General features: G+C 45.4%; 1 protein-coding gene across 1 annotated transcript in view; it reads left to right on the forward strand.

The window, feature by feature from the left end:
* Positions 1-21,318, forward strand: part of LOC120514748 (uncharacterized protein C1orf87) — a 68,171-nt gene that overhangs the window by 12,410 nt on the left and 34,443 nt on the right. The window contains exons 3-7 of the mRNA XM_039735275.1: positions 14,841-14,976; positions 15,059-15,178; positions 15,533-15,787; positions 19,608-19,744; positions 20,148-20,286. Of these exons, the coding sequence (XP_039591209.1) occupies positions 14,841-14,976; positions 15,059-15,178; positions 15,533-15,787; positions 19,608-19,744; positions 20,148-20,286 (787 nt within the window). The remainder of the gene's footprint in view (positions 1-14,840; positions 14,977-15,058; positions 15,179-15,532; positions 15,788-19,607; positions 19,745-20,147; positions 20,287-21,318) is intronic.

Consider the following 21,318-nt stretch of genomic DNA (forward strand, 5'->3'; position numbering starts at 1 on the left):
GGCGTGAAAGGGTCAGGAGAAGCCGTGAGGAATGTTATGCTGCCTGTAACGTTGTTCAGCCTGACCAGTTTGGTGGGGGGGGTTGTATGTCAGTGATGGTCTGGTAAGGCATATCCATGGGGGGATGCACAGACCTCAAAATGCTAGACAATGGTGGACACTGCAGGACTGCCATTAGGTATCGGGATGGAATCCTTTGACCCATTGTCAGACCCTATGCTGGTTCCTCTGGGTGCATGACAATGCCCGGCCTAATGTGGCGAGAGGATGAAGGAACTGATTCCATTGACTTAGAACATTATGTTTCAGACCATCCAACACCTCAGACAATCCAAGAGCTCAGTGATGCCCTGGTCCAGATCTGGGAGGAGATCCCCCAGGACACCATCCGTCGTCTCATTAGCACGTTGTCAGGCCTGCATAAAAGCACGTTTTTGGGCATAAAAACTACTGAGTACGATTTGGAGTTGCTGCAATGAAATTTCAGCCAAATAGTCTTGCCTGCCTGCCACTGCATCATTGTTTCCCTTTGATTTACGGGGGTCTTTGAATTCAGCCCTCTCTCTCTCAGTTGATCATTTTCATTTCCATCCGTTCGTTCCTCACACATCACCATATCAGTCCATAGCAGCAGAGATGGCCAGCAGGAGTTTCCTTCCTATTGACATCTGATGTGTTTTCACAGTGTTCCTTTCATTTTTTTGAGCAGTTTAGTTTAAGAGAGCTACGACACAGAGGATGCACAAACCAGTGTGTTTCTTCATGTCTGGATAAATGGGGAGGGTTACGTCAGGAAGGGCATCCGGTGTAAATTTTACCAAATCCATATGAAGACAGATGATCCACTGTGGCAACCCCTAATGGGAGTAGCTGAAAGAAGAAGAAGAAGAGTTTAAGAGAGCTATGAAAAGAAAGTGAAACAACGAGAGATCCTTCCATTATCTTACCCCGCTTATCCAGGTCAGGGTCATGGGGAAGCGATGGCCTATCCCAGTAAGCAATGGTTACAAGGCAGAAACAATCTCTGGAGTGGGCACCAGGCCATCACAGGGTGAACAGACACAAACTCACCTCAAGGCAAGTTTAACAAGACAAATTCACCTTTGGCCAGTCGGTGGAAACTGCAACACCCATGAAGAAAACACGCAAAACCGACAGAGGGGGCACCCAGGGTCTCCTTCATACCACTACCACTGCACCACCATGCCACCTGATTAATACACAGCTATTTATAAAATATTATACAAAACCATAGAGAATCAACATGTCCAGTTTAATGACAAAACCTGAGGTCAGGTGGGCAAGGAGGAGATGAATTTAAAAAATCCAGTCAGTCCAGTCAATGAACCTCTTGGTGTTCAAAGCTAAAAGACCACCCAGCCCCTTCTGGTCATTCCAGAGTACATAAATGTGCCACCATTTACAGGATACTCATGTGGAATTACCTTCCCAACAAAGCAGTGGCTCTTCCAATATACTTTGTGCCAGTTGACGGTGAGTCAAAGAGCCAAAATGGAGCAGCACAGAAAAGAAAACACCCAAAAGTAGTGCCATGACTCAGTGCACTAAAAATGGCGATAAAGACCCGAAAACCTGGCCAAGGACTTCCCTAACCTGCCCAGAAGTAGGCCTCACCCCAGGTAGCCTGGGTGATGAACCCATGGGCGTCAGCAAGCTCAAACCCCCGACACAAACACGGAATCACAGTCCCGGGTTCAAATAGAGGTTGTTTATTAACCACAAATACCGTTGTTGTGGTGCAAAAGCACAACCCACAAGTTTTCCTTCTCCTCCCAATAATTTCTCTCACCACCGCACTGCCCTCCTCCAGTCAAGTGTTGCTTCTCTACCACCCAGCTCTGACTTGCCTGAATAAGGGAGTGTGGTCACTTTTACTACGGAACCGGGAGTACTTCTGGTGCCAGGGTGATTGCCCGATGGAAGCACCACCAGGTCATACGGAAGTCTATAATAGAGAGCTTGTCTCCTTGCAGCGCCCCCTCATGGTACCCCGAGACCACAGCAGGGCTGCTCTGTCGGACTGCATATCCCTGCTTGCATCTGCTGGTTCCTTACGGTGCGCTGAACTCTGGGGATGCTGCCATCTAGTGTGTTGGGAGATTAAAAAACCTTGTGGTATCGCGGGTCCACAGCTCACGTCAAGAGGCCAGTTTTAAAATAAATAATCACCGCATTCGCGGCTTAGCAAGGGGACGTGGTGATGTGTGGCTGAAGTGGTTCCTGGGGTGATTTGCGGTGCGGGCGAGTCTCACTTAAGTGCACAGGTGAGGAGTCGGCCGCATCCGTAATTGTGCCCGGGAGCCGCTGATTGCCACAGGTGAATCATGTCCCCGTCATAAATAAAAGCGCGAGGTGGCTAGGAAGGAAAAAGAAAGATGGAGGTTGCAGAGAAGAAGGCAGGAAGCAGGAAAGTGAAAGCCAGTAGAGAGAGTGAGAAGGAGAGCGAGCAAGCGCAGGTTCGCTCTGTATACGAGTAGCTGGGAGAGGCGAGCCCGAGTGAGGTGTTTGGCCAGCACCAGAGGGCCGACGGTAGTGGTCACTCCTGCTGAGCGATTGTTTGGAGCAGGAGTGACCTGGAGAAGGTTGGCAGCGGGACTCAGAGATTGGCAAGAGAAGCCCCAGTGTGAGCGTCCCGGTCTCTGGGAAGCCCAAGTCTCAGTCTAGGTGAGCTGAACCGGAGCCACGGATCGGAAGGCCACCGGATCAGTTGTGTAGGAGAAGAAGGTCAGCTGCAGGTATGGCGACTCTCCTGTTGCAAAGCCTGATGGGAGAAGCAGGGGAGATGGCAGGTAAAAGACACCAGGCTTTGGATTTTTAAAGGGACTGCTTCCAGCGTTATTTTAACCTCGTTGTTTTTTTTTCTAATGGATTTTAACCTCCACGTCACACCTGTTTTATTGGGATTATTTATTTATTGAAGAAACTGTGATGGACGGCACTTATTTATTTTGAATATTGTTTTGTTGTTGTTTTAATAAAAGCATTTGGCACTTTTTTTTTTTTTTTGCAACATCCCCTTGCTCTATTTGTTGTGCCTCACTGCCGAGCTCATCGGTAACATTATCAGCGGTGACGGGTTCAAGGGCTCCCGGAAGCGAGATGGGAGCATGCAGCGAACTCGCATCGTCACAAACCTCCATCCAGATTTTCTCTGTTTAATGGGCTGTCCGTCCACCTTTTCCGATTCTTCCTTCCATGTCTATTCCCTTTCTTGGCTGGGACATCCGTCCAATCCTTGTGGTCCCAAATGTTACTGGCAGGTCTCAGTCTATGCAGGCCCCAAAAATTGGGGAACAAGTTTTTCAAATTCAAAAAGATCTATTAAAATGCCCTTCAAGGGAGAGGAACTGTAAAAAAAACAATCCCTGGTGTGAATGACTCTTCCAAAAACGGGAACTTTATAAAAAAATATATTTACGGTGCCATCAAAAAGTATTCAGCTCCCTTCACATTCTACACACCTCATTGTGTTTGCCATTTTGATTATCAATCTACACTCAATAACTCATAATGACAAAATGGAAACATGTTACCGAAAAGATAAGCAAATTGAGGGAACATCAGAAATTGAAATATCTCATCATATTCATATTCAGACCTTCATCTCAGTACTTTACAGAAGACTCTTTGTCGAGAAATTCCTGCTTCAAGTCTTCTTGGTAAGTCCCTACAAGCTTGGCACCCCTGGATGTTGGGCAGTTTATGCCATGCCTCTTGGTAGATCCCCTCAAACTCCATGAGACTGGATGGCCATCTTCAGGTCTCTCCATACATGTTCTGTGGGAAGTCTGGGCCACTGGGCCACTCAAGGACACTCGCTGGCTGGTCATGGCTGTATGCTTCAGGTCACTGAGGTGGTGTGAACTCTGGAGCAGCTTTTCTTCAAGTATTTGGCTGCATTCATCCTCAGTCCTGACCAGTTTCCCTGACCCTGCGTGTGTTGTTGTGTGCAAAATCTGTACATTTTGGTCTAAATTTCCATTGTATTTTGTTGAAGACAAAAACAAGATGAACTTAAATACAGGTCACTTGCATGGGCAGTTTGACATGAAAATTGTGCCAGTATCGATCACAGTACCATCACCTGTGAAGGGCCGAAATTGGTTTACAGCTCGAGAAAGGAGATTGTTAAAGCATCAAAACCTTTACTACTTGCGACAACGGACAAACTCAAATGGATTAAAGAGTCCAGCCATTCGGAATCTCTTAAAACTCACCTGTTATGAAACCCCCACGTAGAATTTTAGAATAAATAGGCCTTATCTGAAGAGCAACAGAAGAAGAAGAAGAAGAAACGGTGACGTCAGAAGAGGGAGCCAGCAGCGTGCGCCCATTTCCATCTGATCGTCAGCAAAGCATCTCATGAACAACTTGGAGTGCTCGATCACAAGCCACTTGGGACATTCATCTTTGACATCTCTGACTTTTCATATGCTTTTTCTAAAGACTCTACATTTGCTGTATTGCCAAAAGTATTAGGACCCCCCTCCAAATCATAGAATTCCGGTGTTCCAATCACTTCCATGGCCACAGGTGTATAACTTCGAGCACCTCGGCATGCAGGCTGCTTCTACAAACATTTGTGAAAGAATGGGCCGCTCCCAAGAGAAACTCAGTGAATTCAAGTGTGGTACCGTGATCAAATCAAATCAAAATCTTTAGATAGAAATGTACTATATAATAGATTGATAGATAGATAGTGTAAGATATGGCCGGCCATATATCTCGGCCAATGCTCCCAGGCAGCCAGATGGAGCCCTCCTTGCAGCATAGAGGTGCCCGAATGCCAGCAGGGAATTATGGACAGTGGTCTTTTAATGCACAGCTGTGCAGGATACCATGGGGGCCACCAGGAGTCACTGCAGGGAGGCCCAGGGACAATTTTCCCTACACTCCGGAAGTACGTCCCACTCACATGGACAGAAGAAATGACGTGTTTCCGGGATGAAAAAAAAGAAGTTTTTACCTGACCCGGAAGTGATAGAAAGTCACATGGACTGAGGGACAGACACTTCCGGGTCAAGGACTATAAAGGACTCTGGGAAATCCCAGACAGACGAGCTGAGTTGGGAGGCAGGGTGGATAAGCATCTGGGAGTGGATGATTGGTTTATTGATTATTGTGTATTTGAGTATTGTGGAGAGGAGCATGCTTTGTGCACATTATTATTATAGTAAATAATTATTTGGACTTTTATCTGGTGTCAGACGAGTGGGGCAGCAAGAAAGCCCTAATCTGTCACAATAGATAGAAATGTACTATATAATAGACAGATAGATAGATAGATAGATAGATAGATAGATAGATAGATAGATAGAAATGTACTATATAATAGATAGATACTTTATTAATCCCAAGGGGAAATTCACATACTCCAGCAGCAGCTTACTGATAAGAAACAATATTAAAGAGTGATAACAATGAAAGTATAACAGACAATAACTTTGTATAATGTTAAAGTTTAGCCCCCGTGTGTGGAATTGAAGAGTCTCATAGTGTGGGGTCTCCTCAGTCTGTCAGTGGAGCAGGAAGGTGACAACAGTCTGTGGCTGAAGCTGCTCCTCTGTCTGGAGATGATCCTGTTCAGTGGATGCAGTGGATTCTCCATGATTGACAGGAGTCTGCTCAGCGCCCGTAGCTCTGCCATGGATTTCAAACAGTCCAGCTCCATGCCTACAATAGAGCCTGCCTTCCTCACCAGTTTGTCCAGGTATGAGGCGTCCCTCTTCTTTATTCTGCCTCCCCAGAACACCACCGCATAGAAGAGGGTACTCGCCACAAACGTCTGATAGAACATCTGCATCATCTTATTGCAGATGTTCAAGGATGCCAGCCTTATTGTCATTGTAGCATGAGACATTGTACAACGAAAGTTTAGGTGCAATTTTCCAGTGCAAAAAATAAAATAAAAACAAAACACAATTACTTAAGTTAAAACTAAAATAAAAAGGGACTAAAATAAGTGCTAAAATAGTCCATAACAGCCGAACACTGTTTTCCATTCATACATACGTACGTCATATTGCACTCGTCCCTTAGCCAATGTTGACTTAGAGCTGTACTGTAAACATGAAGGTGCACTCGGTCAGATTGACCACTTAGCAGCATTCAGGCTGGTGATGGCTGAAGGATAGAAACTGTTTCTCAGCCTATTTGTCTTAGTCTTTATGAATCTGAAACATCTGCCTGAAGGCAGGTGTTCGAACAATGCATGTCCTGGGTGTGATGGGTCCTGAAGAATTTTCTTGACATTCCTGAGACAACAAGAACTATGTTGCTCTTCTAGTGAGGCGAGAGGACAGCCGACAATCTGCTGGGTGACCTTAATGACCCTGTGGACCTCCTTCCTCTGTGCTACTGTGCAGCTGGAGAGCCACACACAGAGACAGTAGGCCAGGATGCTCTCTACTGTGCAGCAGTAAAAGGACACCAGCAGTTTCTCAGGGATGTTGTTCTTCCTGAGCACCCTCAGGAAGCAGAGTCTCTTTTGAGCCTTCTTCACTACCTCAGCAGTGTGTGTTACCCAGGTCAAATCCTCCCTAATGGTGACTCCCAAGAAGTGGAAGTCTGAGACCCTCTCCACACAGTCCCCGTTAATGATGAGTGGCTGGATGTTGTCTGCCTTCTTCCTGAAGTCCACGATGAGCTCCTTGGTCTTGGCTGTATTTAGGAGCAAGTTGTTATTCCTACACCATGTTGTCAGCCGCTCCACCTCATCATTGTAGGTGGACTCATCCCCCTCAGAGATGAGCCCTACTACCGTGGTATCATCAGCGAACTTAACTATGGTGCTACTATAGTGGGCAGGAATGCAGTCGTGGGTGTAAAGGGTATAGAGCAGGGGGCTCAGCACACAACCCTGTGGAGAGCCAGTGCTGAGGCTGATGGGTGTGGAGAAGTAGGGGCCCACACTAACCCTCTGCGTGTGATCACTCAAGAAGTCCTTGATCCAAAGGCAGGTGGAATGTGGAAGTCTTATATCTGACAGTTTGGTCATCAGTCTATGGGGTAAGATGGTATTAAAGGCAGAGCTGAAGTCTATGAAAAGCAGCCATGCGTAGCTCCCCTGCTGCTCCAGATGGGACAGAACAGCATGGAGAACAGTGGCCACAGCGTCCTCCATAGACCTGTTTGCTCTATAGGCAAACTGGTGTGGATCAAGCATGTGAGGAATGAATGACATGTTGTGGTTCCTGATGAGCTTCTCGAAGCATTTCATAACCGCAGGGGTCAATGCAACTGGCCTGTAGTCATTAAGACTGGTGATGGTCTGTTTCTTGGCCACCGCCACTATGACAGAGGAGATCAGGCAGGATGGCACAGTGGACTGAGACAGAGACTGGTTGAATATCCTGGTGAAGACCCCAGCCAGTTGGTCTGCACAGTTTTTCAGCAGGCGTCCTGAGATGACGTCAGGTCCAGCTGCCTTCCTTGGGTTGACAGCCCGCAGCGTGCGTCTCACCTTGTGCTCCCCCACTGATGGTGCTGTTGTTGGTCTCTGGATGGGGTCGGGCTGTCTCTGGTGGATCCACTTCAAACCGGAAAAAGTATTGGTTCAGTTCCTCAGCCAGCGATAAAACACATCCCACAGCTCCGGGACTGGTCCTGTAGTTGGTCATATGCTGGACATCCATCTACACTTGCCTGCCATTGTTGCTATCCAGGTGTTCCTTGATCTTCCTTTTATAGTCTGACTTGGCCTCTCAGATGCCCCTGTTTAGGCTGGCACGGGCTGTGCTGTGGAGGGCCTTGTCACCAGACGTGAAGCCTCTGGACTTCCCAGGTCACCCAGGGCTTCTGATTGGGGTAGACCCAGATACGTTTATCCACTGTGACAATGTCTGTGTGCAGTTCTTAATGTAACACAGTACGCTGTCACTGAACACTTCAAGGTCTAGGTGTTCAAAACTGGAGCAGTCCTGTAGCTGCTGAGAGGCTCCATCTGGCCACGTTATAACTGTCCTTGTGCTGATAGGAGCAGATTTCCTAAGTGGAATGTATGCCGGGATTAAAAGCAGTGACGCGTGGTCAGAGTGGCCCAGGGGTGGTAGCGGTGTAACCCTATAGCCCTGTTTAATGTTTGTGTAGACTTTATCCAATGTGTTAGCTCCTCTGGTGGCACACTTGACGTGCTGATGTAATTTAGGGAGCACAGGTTTTAAATTCACATGGTTAAAGTCCCCAGCAACGATATACACAGCATCAGGGTGCTTAGTCAGCTGACTGCTAATACTGCAGTGTAAAAGTTCAATAGATGAGTTTGCATTAGCATCCAGTGCTGTGTAAACAGCGATAATCAAGACCACAGTAACAGTGATAGGATGCCACCTGTCCAATAAGTCCATTTGTGAAGTTTCCTCGCTACTAAATATTCTTCGATCAACTGTTAGTGGTATTATAAAAAAGTGGAAGCAATTGGAAACAACAGCAACTCAGCCGTGATGTGGTAGGCCACGTGAAATCACAGAGCAGGGATGGCGCATGCTGAGGTGTGCAGAAGCCACCAACTGTCTGCAGAGTCAATATCTACAGACCCCCAAAAGCTCAAGAACAGTGCAGCGTAGAGAGAGAACTTCATGGGATGAATGGGTCTCCATGGCCAAGCAGCTGTAGCTAAGCCTTAAATCACCAAGTGCAATGCAAAGCCTCGATTGCAGTGGTGTAAAGCCCACCGCCCACCACTGGACTCTAGAGCAGTGCGGACGTGTCCACTAGAGTGACAAATCACACAATCCAAGTCTGGCCAGGAGAACGGGACTCACCTGACTGCATTGTACCAAGTGGAGGCAGGGATTATGGTGTGGGGTTGGGCTTGGCCCCTTACTTCAGCAGACAAAGCCATTTTAGACAATTTCATGCTCCCAACTTTGTGGGAACAGTTTGGGGATGGCAACATGACTGCGCACGCACCAGTGCACAATGCAAAGTCTATTAAGAAATGGAGGAGCGAGTTTGGTGTGGAGAAACTTGACTGGCGCACACACAGTCCTGACCTCAACTTTAGGATGAATTTGAGCGGAGTTTATGAGTGAGCCAGGCCTTCTTGTCCAACATCCAGAGTCAAAGCAGTGCTACTGTTCCAGTGTGGTTTCACTTTCTTTTTTAGATCCACATCCCTGACTCACTTTATAAATACACTGAAATTAACCGCATATTGTTTATTAGTTTAATGCATCTGATTGTAATGAACCTGTAACAATATAATGGTCCACAGAATGGCCAAACTATTCTAAATACCATAGCTGCTTTAGTGTTGTTACTTTCACCGCACCTTCTCCTTCTTCTGTCAGCTGCTCCCATTAGGGGTTGTCACAGCGGATCATCTTTTTCCATATTACTGTCACTGCACCACTCGGAGTATTAATATCACTGTATCTGAGTGTGGAATCACAGCTCTAGTGCAGCTCATCTGAAAGAGAATTATTGGTATACAGCATCAAGCACATGCTGCCTCAGCCATGCTGTCTATTTGAACTGCTCTCATACGTCAAATGCTTCAGAGCCTTTCCTGTACGGACCTCGCGGTTTACAAACAGTTTCATCCCAAGAGCTCTAAACTCACTCAATCAGTCCATCAATTGCTCCTTGTAGAACTGTTAGTACTTATAAGTACAACCACCTCACTGTAAACCTGCACTACATTTATAATATCGCACAACCTGAGCCACTTTATAAAGCGCGTATTTACATATAATGACGATATCATTTTTAAGATGAAATGCAGCAAAATATGTTTGTTAAATTATACAGATAAAACTTTAACTTCATTTAAATAATCTATATTGTTAATAATTAAACATGCCACGACATGGTGTCACAGCGCTAGCAAGGAGCTGGCGCCTCGTTCAGGAATTGTTCCTGTCTTGCGCTGTATTCTTGCTGGTGACAAGAGAAGGATAGATGGATAGAATAATTAAACACGTACTACGAACATATTTCAATGTTCCTTAAAAGTTTTGAAGAATCGGCATTCTAAGCTTACAGATGGCTTAACGTCTATTACAGAGCTGATTGTGTTACGATTGGTTACTTGGAGAAAGAAAAGGAAGGACAGGAATTGGAGGTTAATACGTTTGAAAGAGACAGTACTGCTGCAATAAATTATTTTATTGAAGGTCGCGCATGGCGCAGCAAGCATCTTGCGTGAGGCAGGAACAGTCACTACGCCACCGTGTTCCCATGTTTAATAACATGCTTTAACTCCTATCATCACGAAAATGATATCAAGTATACATCTCAGTATTTTAATTATTCAGAGAGCTGTAATATCACGAATGTAATGGATTCTGTGTCCTGTCGGAGGAAGAGAAAGCACATAGTGATTCACACACATAGAGCACAAAGAAGATCAAATACAAAACAAAGCATTTAGCGTGCTACTTTAGTTACAATGGGATTTGAGAGACTGGTAATTAAAAGATTTTAAGATGAAGTTTATGATGTTCTACTTTAATGACAAAATAAACTACGTGATTAAAGTGGAAATTTCGAGATTAAAGTTGACATTTCGTGCTTTTTCCCCACTGTGTGCCTATTTTGTTTTTCTCTGTACCCTAATAAGCTTTCATACGACACTCAGACGGTGGGCTACAACTCACCTTTTCACAGCAAGATTGATATCTGAGTTCTTTTTTATTTCGGGCACTCTGTGACTTTGTGAACTTGAGCTTTCGAGTTTCTCCGACACGCTATGTCACTCGATCAACTTCCTTTTGTTGCTTATACCACTGTTTAAATATTAAATAGTGCATTTTTCTTTGCCTCCACTTGGTATTCGTTGAAATTCTTCTATTTCTCCTGTGCTTTTGCCATTGCCTTTTCACAGAACACTGAACTTAAGGGCTGTTTATATTGGTTTGCATATTCATAGAGGCATAATTCTGGGAGGAGTTTGGGGAGTGGCAGCAGGCCCGTGCACGTGCATTACTTTTCACACTGACTGGGATTTATGGAGCGAAGAAAGTGGAAGTTGGCCAACGCGCAGATTTATGCATCTGGATTTTTTTGTGCTTACGAACATTTCCGCTTTTGTCCTTACGCCATGTTTTAGTGTGAATTCTACGCACGACATTATGCATGAGGCCCCTGGTCACAAATTCCTATCAACACACTCCTAAACCTTGTGGAAAGCCTTCCAAGAATAGTTGAAGCTGGCAAACTCCATATTAAAGCCAATGTGTTAAGAGTGGGATGCCATTAAAGTTCATGTGTGTCTAAACTTTGGCATCCCAATACTTTTGGCAATAGAGTGTATCCAGACTTTGCTATCCACATTTTCTTTTATGCGTTTCTCTACTGGTTTTATTATTCATGTAATAAATACCACACTGCTTTAAACTTTCTCTGCTTTGTCTTCATATTTAGATTGATTGAGGAAATAAGGTAATTTTGATTAAGAGCAGTAAGGAAGTTTGCCATACGCTCCAATCTGCAAGGTTTATTAAGGCTGAGGGTGTGAGCTCCACCCAATAGTAGGGTTACGGTATGTCAAGTCAGGCATTCTTTTTTGATAAATGGCCTATAGTCATGGATGTTAGAGACCAAAGTAACATTTAGGTCGGAGATATACTTTAAACATTGTATGTTGTTCATGCCGATAATAAGTAAGTCTCTTGAAATGCTAAGAGAGGGACAGGTTGCGTGTGTGTTATTCATAAGGCACTTGTGTGGTTTGAAGTGCTGAAGATTAACCAGCTGTGTATGCATCACTCATAGGGCACTGTTATGGTTAGGGTCCGTGTGCATATATATACCGTATCTGTGTGTGTGTGTGTGTGTTTAATTTTAAGGTGTGACAGTAGACCAACCCGGTAACGAACCTGATGAGTACACTTACCCTTGAAGAAAATAGGTAAAGGGTAAGTAGAGGGAAATATCACAATAACGCAGCGTGATGCTGCCATCATCATGCTTCACAGTAGTGATGAGATTGGGCAGACAATGATGAGAAGTGCCAGGTTTTCACCAGACATGGTGCATGGAACTGCTCATAAAGAGTTATATTTTTGTGTTCTCAGACAAAGTCAGAGAGGAGACAAAGTCAGAGAGGCAAGATTGTGTTGGTTTGGACATGTGCAGAGAAGAGATGCTGGGTGTATTGGGAGAAGGGTTTTAAAGACAGAACTGCCAGACAAGAGGAGAAGAGGAAGGCCTAAGAGAAGATGAAAGGGGACATGAAGGTGGTGGGTGTGACAGAGCAAGATGACGAGGACAGGAAGATATGGAAAAAGACGATCCGCTGTGGCAACCCCTAATGGGAGCAGCCAAAAGAAGAAGAAGACCAAAGAATCTTCTTGCTTATGCTCTCAAAGTCATTAAAATGTTGCAAACCCCACTGCAAATGACTGGTTGATGGAACGTTGCTAAAGTGGTTGACCTTCCGGAAAGTTCTCCCCACCTCAAAAGAGTATTTCTGAACCTCTGTTAGAGTGATAATTAATTTTTTAATTACCTCCCTGACCAAGGCCCTTCTTGCCCAGTTACTCACTCTGGACAGACTGTTAACTCTAAGAAAAGCCCTGTGGTTCCAAACATCTTCCATTTCACAAGGTTTGAGGTCACTGAGCTCCTGGGAACACTCAGGAATTTGGAAATAGTTGTATCTCCTTTTGCCCTGTTTCTGGTCTCTCATGCTTTCAAAGTCTTTTAAATGCCTTTTACTCAAGAGTGGCTTCCATTCTTAATTGATGGAGTGCTGCTGAGATGGTCCTCCTTTGACTGGTTTGGCAATCTCCGCAGCAGAGCTGAGCTGAAACTCAGTTAGAGTGATCATTTGATTTTTGGTCACCTCCATGACCAAGGCCATTTGTGCCCAGTTACTCAATTTGGCCAGATGGCCAACTCTAGGAAGAATCCTGGAGATTCTAAACTTCTTCCAGATTTCACAAATTATGAGGTAATATGTGCTTCTGGGAACACTCAGGACTTTGGAAAGGGTTGTGTCACCTTTGCCCTGATTTATGCCTGACCATAATTTGAACACAGATTTGAACACTGAGTATTGTTTGGACTTAAAGTTTTGTGTCACCAGACCAAAGATTCCTGGCTCTCATGCTTTTAAGGTCTTTTGAACGCCTTTAACTCAAAAGTGGGTTTCGTGTTTAATTGATGGAGTGCTGCTGAGACAATCCTCCTTTTACCTGGTTTGGCAATTTCGGCAGAGGTCTTCTGAAGCTCAGTTGGAGTAATCATTGGGTTCTTGGCCACCTCCATGATCAATGCCATTTATGCCCAGTCACTAAGTTTGGCCAGATCACCAACTCTAGGAAGAGTCCTAGTGGATCCAAAGTTCTTCCATTTCACAATGTATGAGGTCACTGAGCTCCTGGGAACACTCAGGGCTCTGGAAATGGTTGTATCCCCTTTTCCTGACTGAAACCTCACCATAATTTGATCATGGAGTCAGAGAGTCCCTTTGGCCTTATATTGTTGTGTTGCCAGATTATTCATTTCTTGTCTGTCAAGATCTCAAAGTCTTTCAAATTCCTTTTACTCAAGAGTCGTCCTCGTCCATAAATGCTTCTTTGATGGAGTGCTTTTGAGATGGTCCTCCTTTTGACTGGTTCAGCGATCTCAGCAGCAGAGGACTTCTGAAGCTCAGTTAGTGTGACCATTGGGTTGGGTTCTTGATCACCTCCATGACCAAGGCCCATCCTACCCAGTTACTCAGTTTGCCGAGATGGCCAACTCTAGGAAGAGTCTTGGTGGTTCTGCACTTCTTCCAAATTTCATAATGTATGAGGTCACTGATCTCCTGGGAACATTCAGTACTTTTATCCCCTTGCTCTGATCTATGCCTCATCATAATTTGATCATGGAGGTCTATACAGAGTTCTTTTGGCCTTAAATTGTTGTGTCACCAGATCAACCAGTTCCGGTCTCTCATGCCTTCAAAGTCTCTTAAATTCCTTTCACTCAAGAATGGTCCTCCTTTTGACTGGTTCAGCAGTCTCGGTAGCTGAGGACTTCTGAAGATCTGTTAGTGTGACCATTGGGTTCTTGATCACCTCCATGACTAAGGCCCTATTTTACCAGTTACTCAGTTTGCCTAGATGGCCAACTCTAGGAAGAGCCATGGTGGTTCCAAAATTCTTCCATGTGACAATTCCTGAGGCCACTGTGTGCCCAGGAGCACCCAGAGCTTTAGCAATGGTTTCATCCCCTGGCCCTTTATGAAATATAATCGTAGAGGTCTACAGAGAGTTCCTTGGACTTCATGGGTGGTTTGTGCCCTTGCATGCAGTGTGAATTGTGAAACCTTCCATACACAGGGACAAGTGAGCCATTCTAAGTGATGTCACATCAATTCAGTTTGCTACTGGTGGACTCCATCAAGTTCTAGAAACATCTCAAGGAGAATTAAAGCAAACAGGAGATACAGTTTGGAGGGCCACAACTAAGAATCTGAGTGCTTTTATGAAGGAGAGATTTCAGATTTTGATTATTAATAAACTAGCAGACCCTTCTTTGAACACATTGTCACTTTGTCATTATGGGTTATCAAGTGTAGGATGATGGATGAAAGTGGCAAATGTTTGCCTTTCAAATTAGGTCCACAACATAATAAAGTGCAGACAGTGAGGGAGTCTCAATCCACTGTTTTTATTATAAATAAACAAGAACTGAAAAAGGCAGAAAGGAATTCCCTAAAAAGACAATACACAGCAAACAAGACCTGTAAACACAAAGTAGAAAATGTCAGTGGTGCAAAATGTGTGCCATAAGCACGTGTGGTGCCAAGGTCCCTGTAATTCACTCTTCTCTTCTGTTTAAAATTTCCTTTGAGGACTCCGTCCTATTCATTCACCCCTTCTTCCTAGGATTAAGGTTGGTGGTGGTGGTGATGGACCAGAGAAGCTGAAACCCCACCCTTGCCATGGTGGCACAGCTGAGAAGCAGCAGGAACCTCCAAGCCAAGTGATTCCCCTGTGCAGTGCACCTCTTTGGGTGGTACAGGTAATACAAGCAAATGCCCCTCCATGTGCTCACGGCCATGGTAGTCCTACAAAGTGACTAAACATTAAAGTTGTCTTTGCAGGCACGTTTAGGACCATCGGATGTGCAGTGCGTCACGGCACCCACTGGAGACCGGTCACTGTCCTACATCCACGGTCAGAAGAAAGTGCCGGTCGGAGATCACAGCTCAACATGGCTGCAGGTAAAGGCAGAGTGCCCACCCATCTGCTTACTGCATCCCACTCTGTACCTTAATAATAATAATAAAAATAATCATCGTCATCATTTTCAATTTAGTTGATATAGTGCCTTTCCCAGACTCTGGGTTAGCCAGGTTTAAGAACCGGACCAGGGCATGGATTTATTGTGATGCCAATGTTGGGCAGTAATGATAAAAATAGAAGGAGTGCCCAATTTAAACTTCAGGCCTGCTTAAAAACAGTTACCCGTGTAAGTGCCCAGCTTAACAGTAGGCATCTAAAGCAGCCTAAATCATCCCTCCCCATATAGTGCCCCCAAAGTTACACCGACATGATTCCTGCTTTGTACCACACAGGATGATCCAAAGACGGAAGCAGCAGAGGAGACCACGGGGCCACTCCGCACCATCGTGAGGAATGAATTGCAGAAGTGCAGTAAACACAGCCTGAAACGTGTCCAGGAAGAGCTGGCGGCGCTCGACTCTGCCCACTCCGGCCTGGCCCACCCATCGAGGATGAGCCTGCTGCTCCTCAGACATAAAGTGCCTCTTTCGCTGCCCACTCTGCGGCTGCTTTTTCACACATTTGCTGAGCATCGCAGCCCTGAGCAGGTACGTCTTGATACTCAAGGAGGTGGTAGATGGGCAGGGCGCCTCAGCTGCCGCAGAGTGAATAGGGAATGCCAGGTAAACTTGTAAAGCTGGAAACCAAAACCAGTGAGGTCTTTTCACTGTTCCCCAAGTTTAACAACAATAAAAAAACAGTGCAGAACATACATCTACATGGTCGAAGGGTGCAAGCCACTATATAGGCACTCTATGAAAGAAAGCCTGACTGAGAGCACTGCTTTCTGGACATTTTTTGACTGTTCAAAATATTCTTCTAGTTTTAATAGTGTTTTGTTATAGTGCTCACTAAGCAAGGCGCTATATAAAATTAATAAAAACTGATGGTGCTTTTCCCAACAGTGTCACAATTTCTAGGGTCTCGTCATGATAGCATGTGGAGAGGTCTCTCTAACTACCTCTCTATTCTCCTATGCTTTTTGGTATTTTAGTAACATAAAGAACAGTGATGATCCTAACCATGTAAGGCACTATATAACATGAGGAATAAGGTGCTGCTCCTTGTGGTCCCATTCAGAAAAAATCCTTTAGAATGAAAATTTATGCCAACCTGAGAAGAGGTCAGTGCCGTGTATCACTAGGACTCCTCTTTAGCACCCCCCACTGACACTCATGCATCATTACACTTAGTGGTTCTGTCAGTTGATGCCGATGTTTTTGTCATGTGAAGAATTTTGCAATAATGATCGCCTTTTAAATCTCACTATTAAAAATGACAAATTGCGCTGCAGATAATATGGTGGTGTGCCAGGTATTTATGCCACCCTGCAGTTCCTGGAACCTGAGTTCATTCCCTGGCAACCCTGACCCTGTAATTGAGGTGTGAGAGTTCAAATCTCTCCTAACGACCCGGGCCCCATTACATGAGGGTAGTGGGGTGTGCTGCTCTCGTGCAGTTTCTGGAACCTGGGTTCAGATCTTGGCCCCTTTCACCGAATCTTGAAGTCAAGTCATTTGCTTGGCACCTTCTCCCTATGAGTGTTTTTGTTGCACATATTAAAGGCAGGTAGCGTAGTCTGACTGACATCTCCTGATTTGGTTGACCGTTCTCGAGTGTGTCCCTCAGCTTACTGACATCTCACAAAGGGTGTGCTTTTGCCTTGTAGTTCTTTCTTTTTCAGCCCCCAGTAATCCTGAACTGGAATCCAAGTGTATGATAATGGATGAACAGTGCCACTCCCAACAGGCTCGTCCTCACTCACATGATTTTTTTCATGACACAAGGAGAGGACACATCACTCTAACTGGCTGCCACTTGTTATCAGGCCTCCATTTCCCAGCTACTGTCTCCTGGAGTGTGTGCTGCTTTGCAGCTCTAGTTATGCAGCAGTGACATGATGGGAGGAGCCAGGAATAATGAAAGGCGGGGCCAGGGGTGGAGCCCCAACACAGATTAGGTAGCAAACACATGATGGGAGGAGCAAGGACAAAATAAAATGATTGGCTATAAAGAGTTAGGTAACCTAATTCAGCATTAGGTTAATTAGGCCCCAGCTCTAATTATGTATCCATGGCATGACAGGAGAAATAAGAAGAAATAAAATTAGGGACAAGAGGCGGAGCCCAATTCAAATTGTGTAACAGTCACATGATTGGAGGGTCAAGGGGAAATACAAGGAAAGGGCCTCAATTCAAATTATTTAGCAGTCATATGATGGAAGGAAAAAGGGACGATAAAAGTTGGGGCTAGGGGTGGAACTCCAACTGAAATTATGCAGCAGTCATATGACAGGAGCAGCAAGGGATACTGAAATGGAAGGACTGGAATGTAGCCGCAATTAAATTATGTAGGAAACACATAATGGGAGGAGCAAAGGAAAAATAAAAGGATTTGGCTAGGAGGGTCTGGGGTGGAGCCTCAGCTCTAGTTACACGATGAGGGAAATAAGAAGAAACAAAATTAGGGGCAAGGGGCAGAGCCCACCTGAAATTGCATAACAATCACATAATGGGAGGGTCAAGTGGAAATACAAGGAGGTCTAAGGGAAGGGACCCAATTCAAATTATGCAGCAGCCACATGATTGAAGGGAAATGGGACAATTAAAAGAGGGGCTGGGGTGGACCCCCAGCTCAAATTATGTAGCAGACACATGAAGGCAGGAGAAAGGGATAATATAAGGAAGAACTAGGGGGTGGAGCTTCAGCGTGGATTATGTAACAAACTCATGATGGAAGGAACAAAGAAACATTTATAGGATTGGCTAGATGAGGCTAGGGGTAAAGCCCCAGCTCTAGTTATGCATCCATGGAATGATGGGAGAAATAAGAAGAAATAAAATTAGGGAGAAGGGGCGGAGTCCAACTCAAATTGTGTAACAGTCACATGATGGGAGGGGCAAGGGGAAATGCAAGGAGCGCTAAGGGAAGGGCCTCAATTCAAATTATGTAGCAGTCACATGATGGGAGGAAAAAAGGACAATTAAAGGTGGGGCTAGGGGTGAAGCTCCAACTGGAATTATGCAGCAGTTTATATGTCTGGAGCAGCAAGAGATACTAAACTGGAAAGCCTGGAGTGGAGCCTCAGTTTAAATTATGTAGCAAACACATAATGGGAGGAGCAAAGATAAAATGAAAAGGATTGGCTAGGAAGCATCTGCTCTAGTTACATGATGAGAGAAATAAGAAGAAATACAATTAAGGATAAGGGGTGGAGCCCACCTCAAATTATATAACAGTCACATGATGGGAGGGGCAAGGGGAAACAAAGGGAGGGACTAAGAGAAGGACCCCAACTTAAATTTTGTAGCAGTCACATAATAGGAAGGACAACAGACAACGGGGTAGAGCCTCAACTCTTATTATGCTAAAATAACATAATGGGAGGTGCAAAGAAAAATTAAAGGAGAGGCTAAAGAAAAGTCTCCAACTTAAATTTTGCAGCAGTCACATGATTGTTGGAGAAAGGGACAATAAAAGGAGGGCCGGGGGTGGAGCCTCAACTCAAATTATGTAACATTCATGTGATGTTAGGAGTAAGGGTCTATAAAATAAGGGCGGGGCAGAGCCTCAGTTTTAACTGTGCTGCAATCATATAGTAGGAGGAGCAAAAGGTAAAAAAAAATTGGCACGGTGGCTCAGTGGCGAGCACTGCTGCCTCGCATTTAGGAGACCTGGATTCACTTCCCGGGTCCTCCCTGTGTGGAGTTTGCATGTTCTCCCGATGTCTGCGTGGATTTCCTCCCACATGTCCAAAGACATGCAGGTTAGGTGCATTGGCGATCCTAAATTGTCCCTGGTGGGCGCTTGGTATGTATGTGTACCCTGCGGTGGGCTAGCGCCATGCCCGGGGTTTGTTTCTTGCCTTGCACTTTGTCTTGGCTGGGATTGGCTCCTGCAGACCCCGTGACCCTGAAGTTAGGATATAGCGGGTAGGAAAATGACTGACTGACTGACAGAGCCACATGATTGGAGGGGCAAGGGAAAATGAAAGGAGGGGTTAATGAAAGGGCCTCAGCTCAAATGATACGTCAGTTAATAAAGGGAGGAGCAGTGGCGGAGCCCCTCATTTTCAGCCTCTCATGGTGGCATTCATTCTCAATTACATTCAACATCTACATCAACCCAAGTGCCATCCACTTTGAAGAGTTTTTCGCCATAGCGGCTACTGTGAAGTGGGCACATATTTGAGCACAACAGCATTTGCCATGGGTTTAATGAAGTCAAAGCTGCACAAAGTGAAAATTCCCTAGTAGGTGAGCAGAACCTGCTTGAGGGCACCCATCATCTCTGTTTTTCATTATTTGGTTGGCACTTTGCCTAGATGGGCACAGCCCCTCCCTCACTCCAGCTGGGTTATTTCTGCAGGTGTATTACAAGGAGCTCATTGATTTTCTCATCACCGCAGCCAACGAGGACCTTCATCTTGGAGCCACGCCAAGGGAAGGCCTTGATTGTGTGCCAACAGATGGCATCCGCCAGGTGTTAGAGCTCGATTCTAAGAGGTGAGTCCTAATAAATTCCATCATTTTGTGCAAAAACTGACCCTTCTTACCCTGCGAAATGGCACTCGTTGCCCAGTGCTTAATTACCTCCCTAGTCTGGGATGTTTTGCCAGTGCCATCTTGGCACTAATAGCCTCTACTTTGTGAAGGTCATCTCAGTGGTTATCTAACAGAGGACCATAGTGTGGACGAAGCTGTGATGTGATGCCACTTTGGACAGAAGTCTTTTCCAATTGATGTTTACTTCAGTGACTGGCATAGAGATCACCATCACAGGAAGACAAAGCTGCTGTTTGGCATTCATTGTGCCCCCCCTTCCCCACCACCAAATGAAAGAGTGGGCAGACATGGTGCCCTCTTTGTTGTATTCCAGCCCAACTCATGACACTTTACTGATTCTCAGGAAACAACATGATGCTCAATTGGCCCACCTGCTGAGACGAGCCCTCGCTGACCTCCCAAAATGGGTAGACCTGGCACTTGTGTGGAGGAGCCTGCTTGAGGCAGATGTGGAGAGCAGCGGGCAGCTGCCAGTGACCATGGTGAGTACATCAGGTGTTCCTCAAAGTTTAATCCATAAAGCACCTTAAGCTTCAACATCCATTTAATTTGTTAAAAAGATGGAAGACTCTGGTTGTGTGAAGATGACTCTAGGGGGTCTATGAAACTCAAATATGGTGCACTTTAATTCTCAGACCATATTGTCTTTGCCAGTGTTAGTAGTGCCCATGTCCTTGATCCACCAGACTTCTTACCAGATTCGCTAAACTTAGGCTATCTGGGCAATGCCGGCTATGCTGGCAGCAGTGGGGACAAGGCAGGAGCTCGACCAGCAGGGGGAGCTACTGCAGAATGAGGCTGACTTAGGACTGAGGGGTGAAAAGCTCACAAGCAGGTGTCCATTATGGTTCAAACTACAGTGATTCAACACTCAGTTATGAGGTGGCACAGTGCACCGCGCAGACTGGCAAGAGACCATTGTGACATAGTCAGTGAAGGACATCTGGTCATCATTCGTCACCCCAGCATTGTGTACTGACTGGCAGGTGTTAGTGATAATAAGCTAAGCTGAACAGAGAAGGGCTGATGAACGGACAGACATTCTGGGATAAGAAAGAGGTCCATCTTGGCCAGAGTGAGCTACAGATGGTGCTGCTTGGTCCAGGCTGAAGACGTCTTGAGATTCCAGCTGATGTTGATTGGTCCTCTGGAAAGGAATGACAGGTAAGGCAGCGTATCATCAGATTGCACTGATGTGAGAGCCCATGGGACTGGGTGAGGTGGCCTAGTGAGGTGAAGAAGAGAGGACCCAGCACAGATCCTTGGGGTGCCCCCTATGTTTTCCTAGTGCACCCTTGATATCTCTAATCAGCAAGGGCTTTATGTATAACGGCGTGCGTAGAACTGACACTAAAACATGGTGTACGGACAAAAGTGCAAATGTGCATACGTTAAAAAAGAAAAATTCAGATGCATAAATCGGTGAATACGCCAATTCCACGCATCTCCCTTTAACAAATCCCAAAAAATGCCTGTGCACACGCCTACAGTTCCACCCCGACTCCTCACAGAAC

This window comes from Polypterus senegalus, chromosome 14 (genome assembly GCF_016835505.1).
Source record: "Polypterus senegalus isolate Bchr_013 chromosome 14, ASM1683550v1, whole genome shotgun sequence".
NCBI lineage: Eukaryota > Metazoa > Chordata > Cladistia > Polypteriformes > Polypteridae > Polypterus > Polypterus senegalus.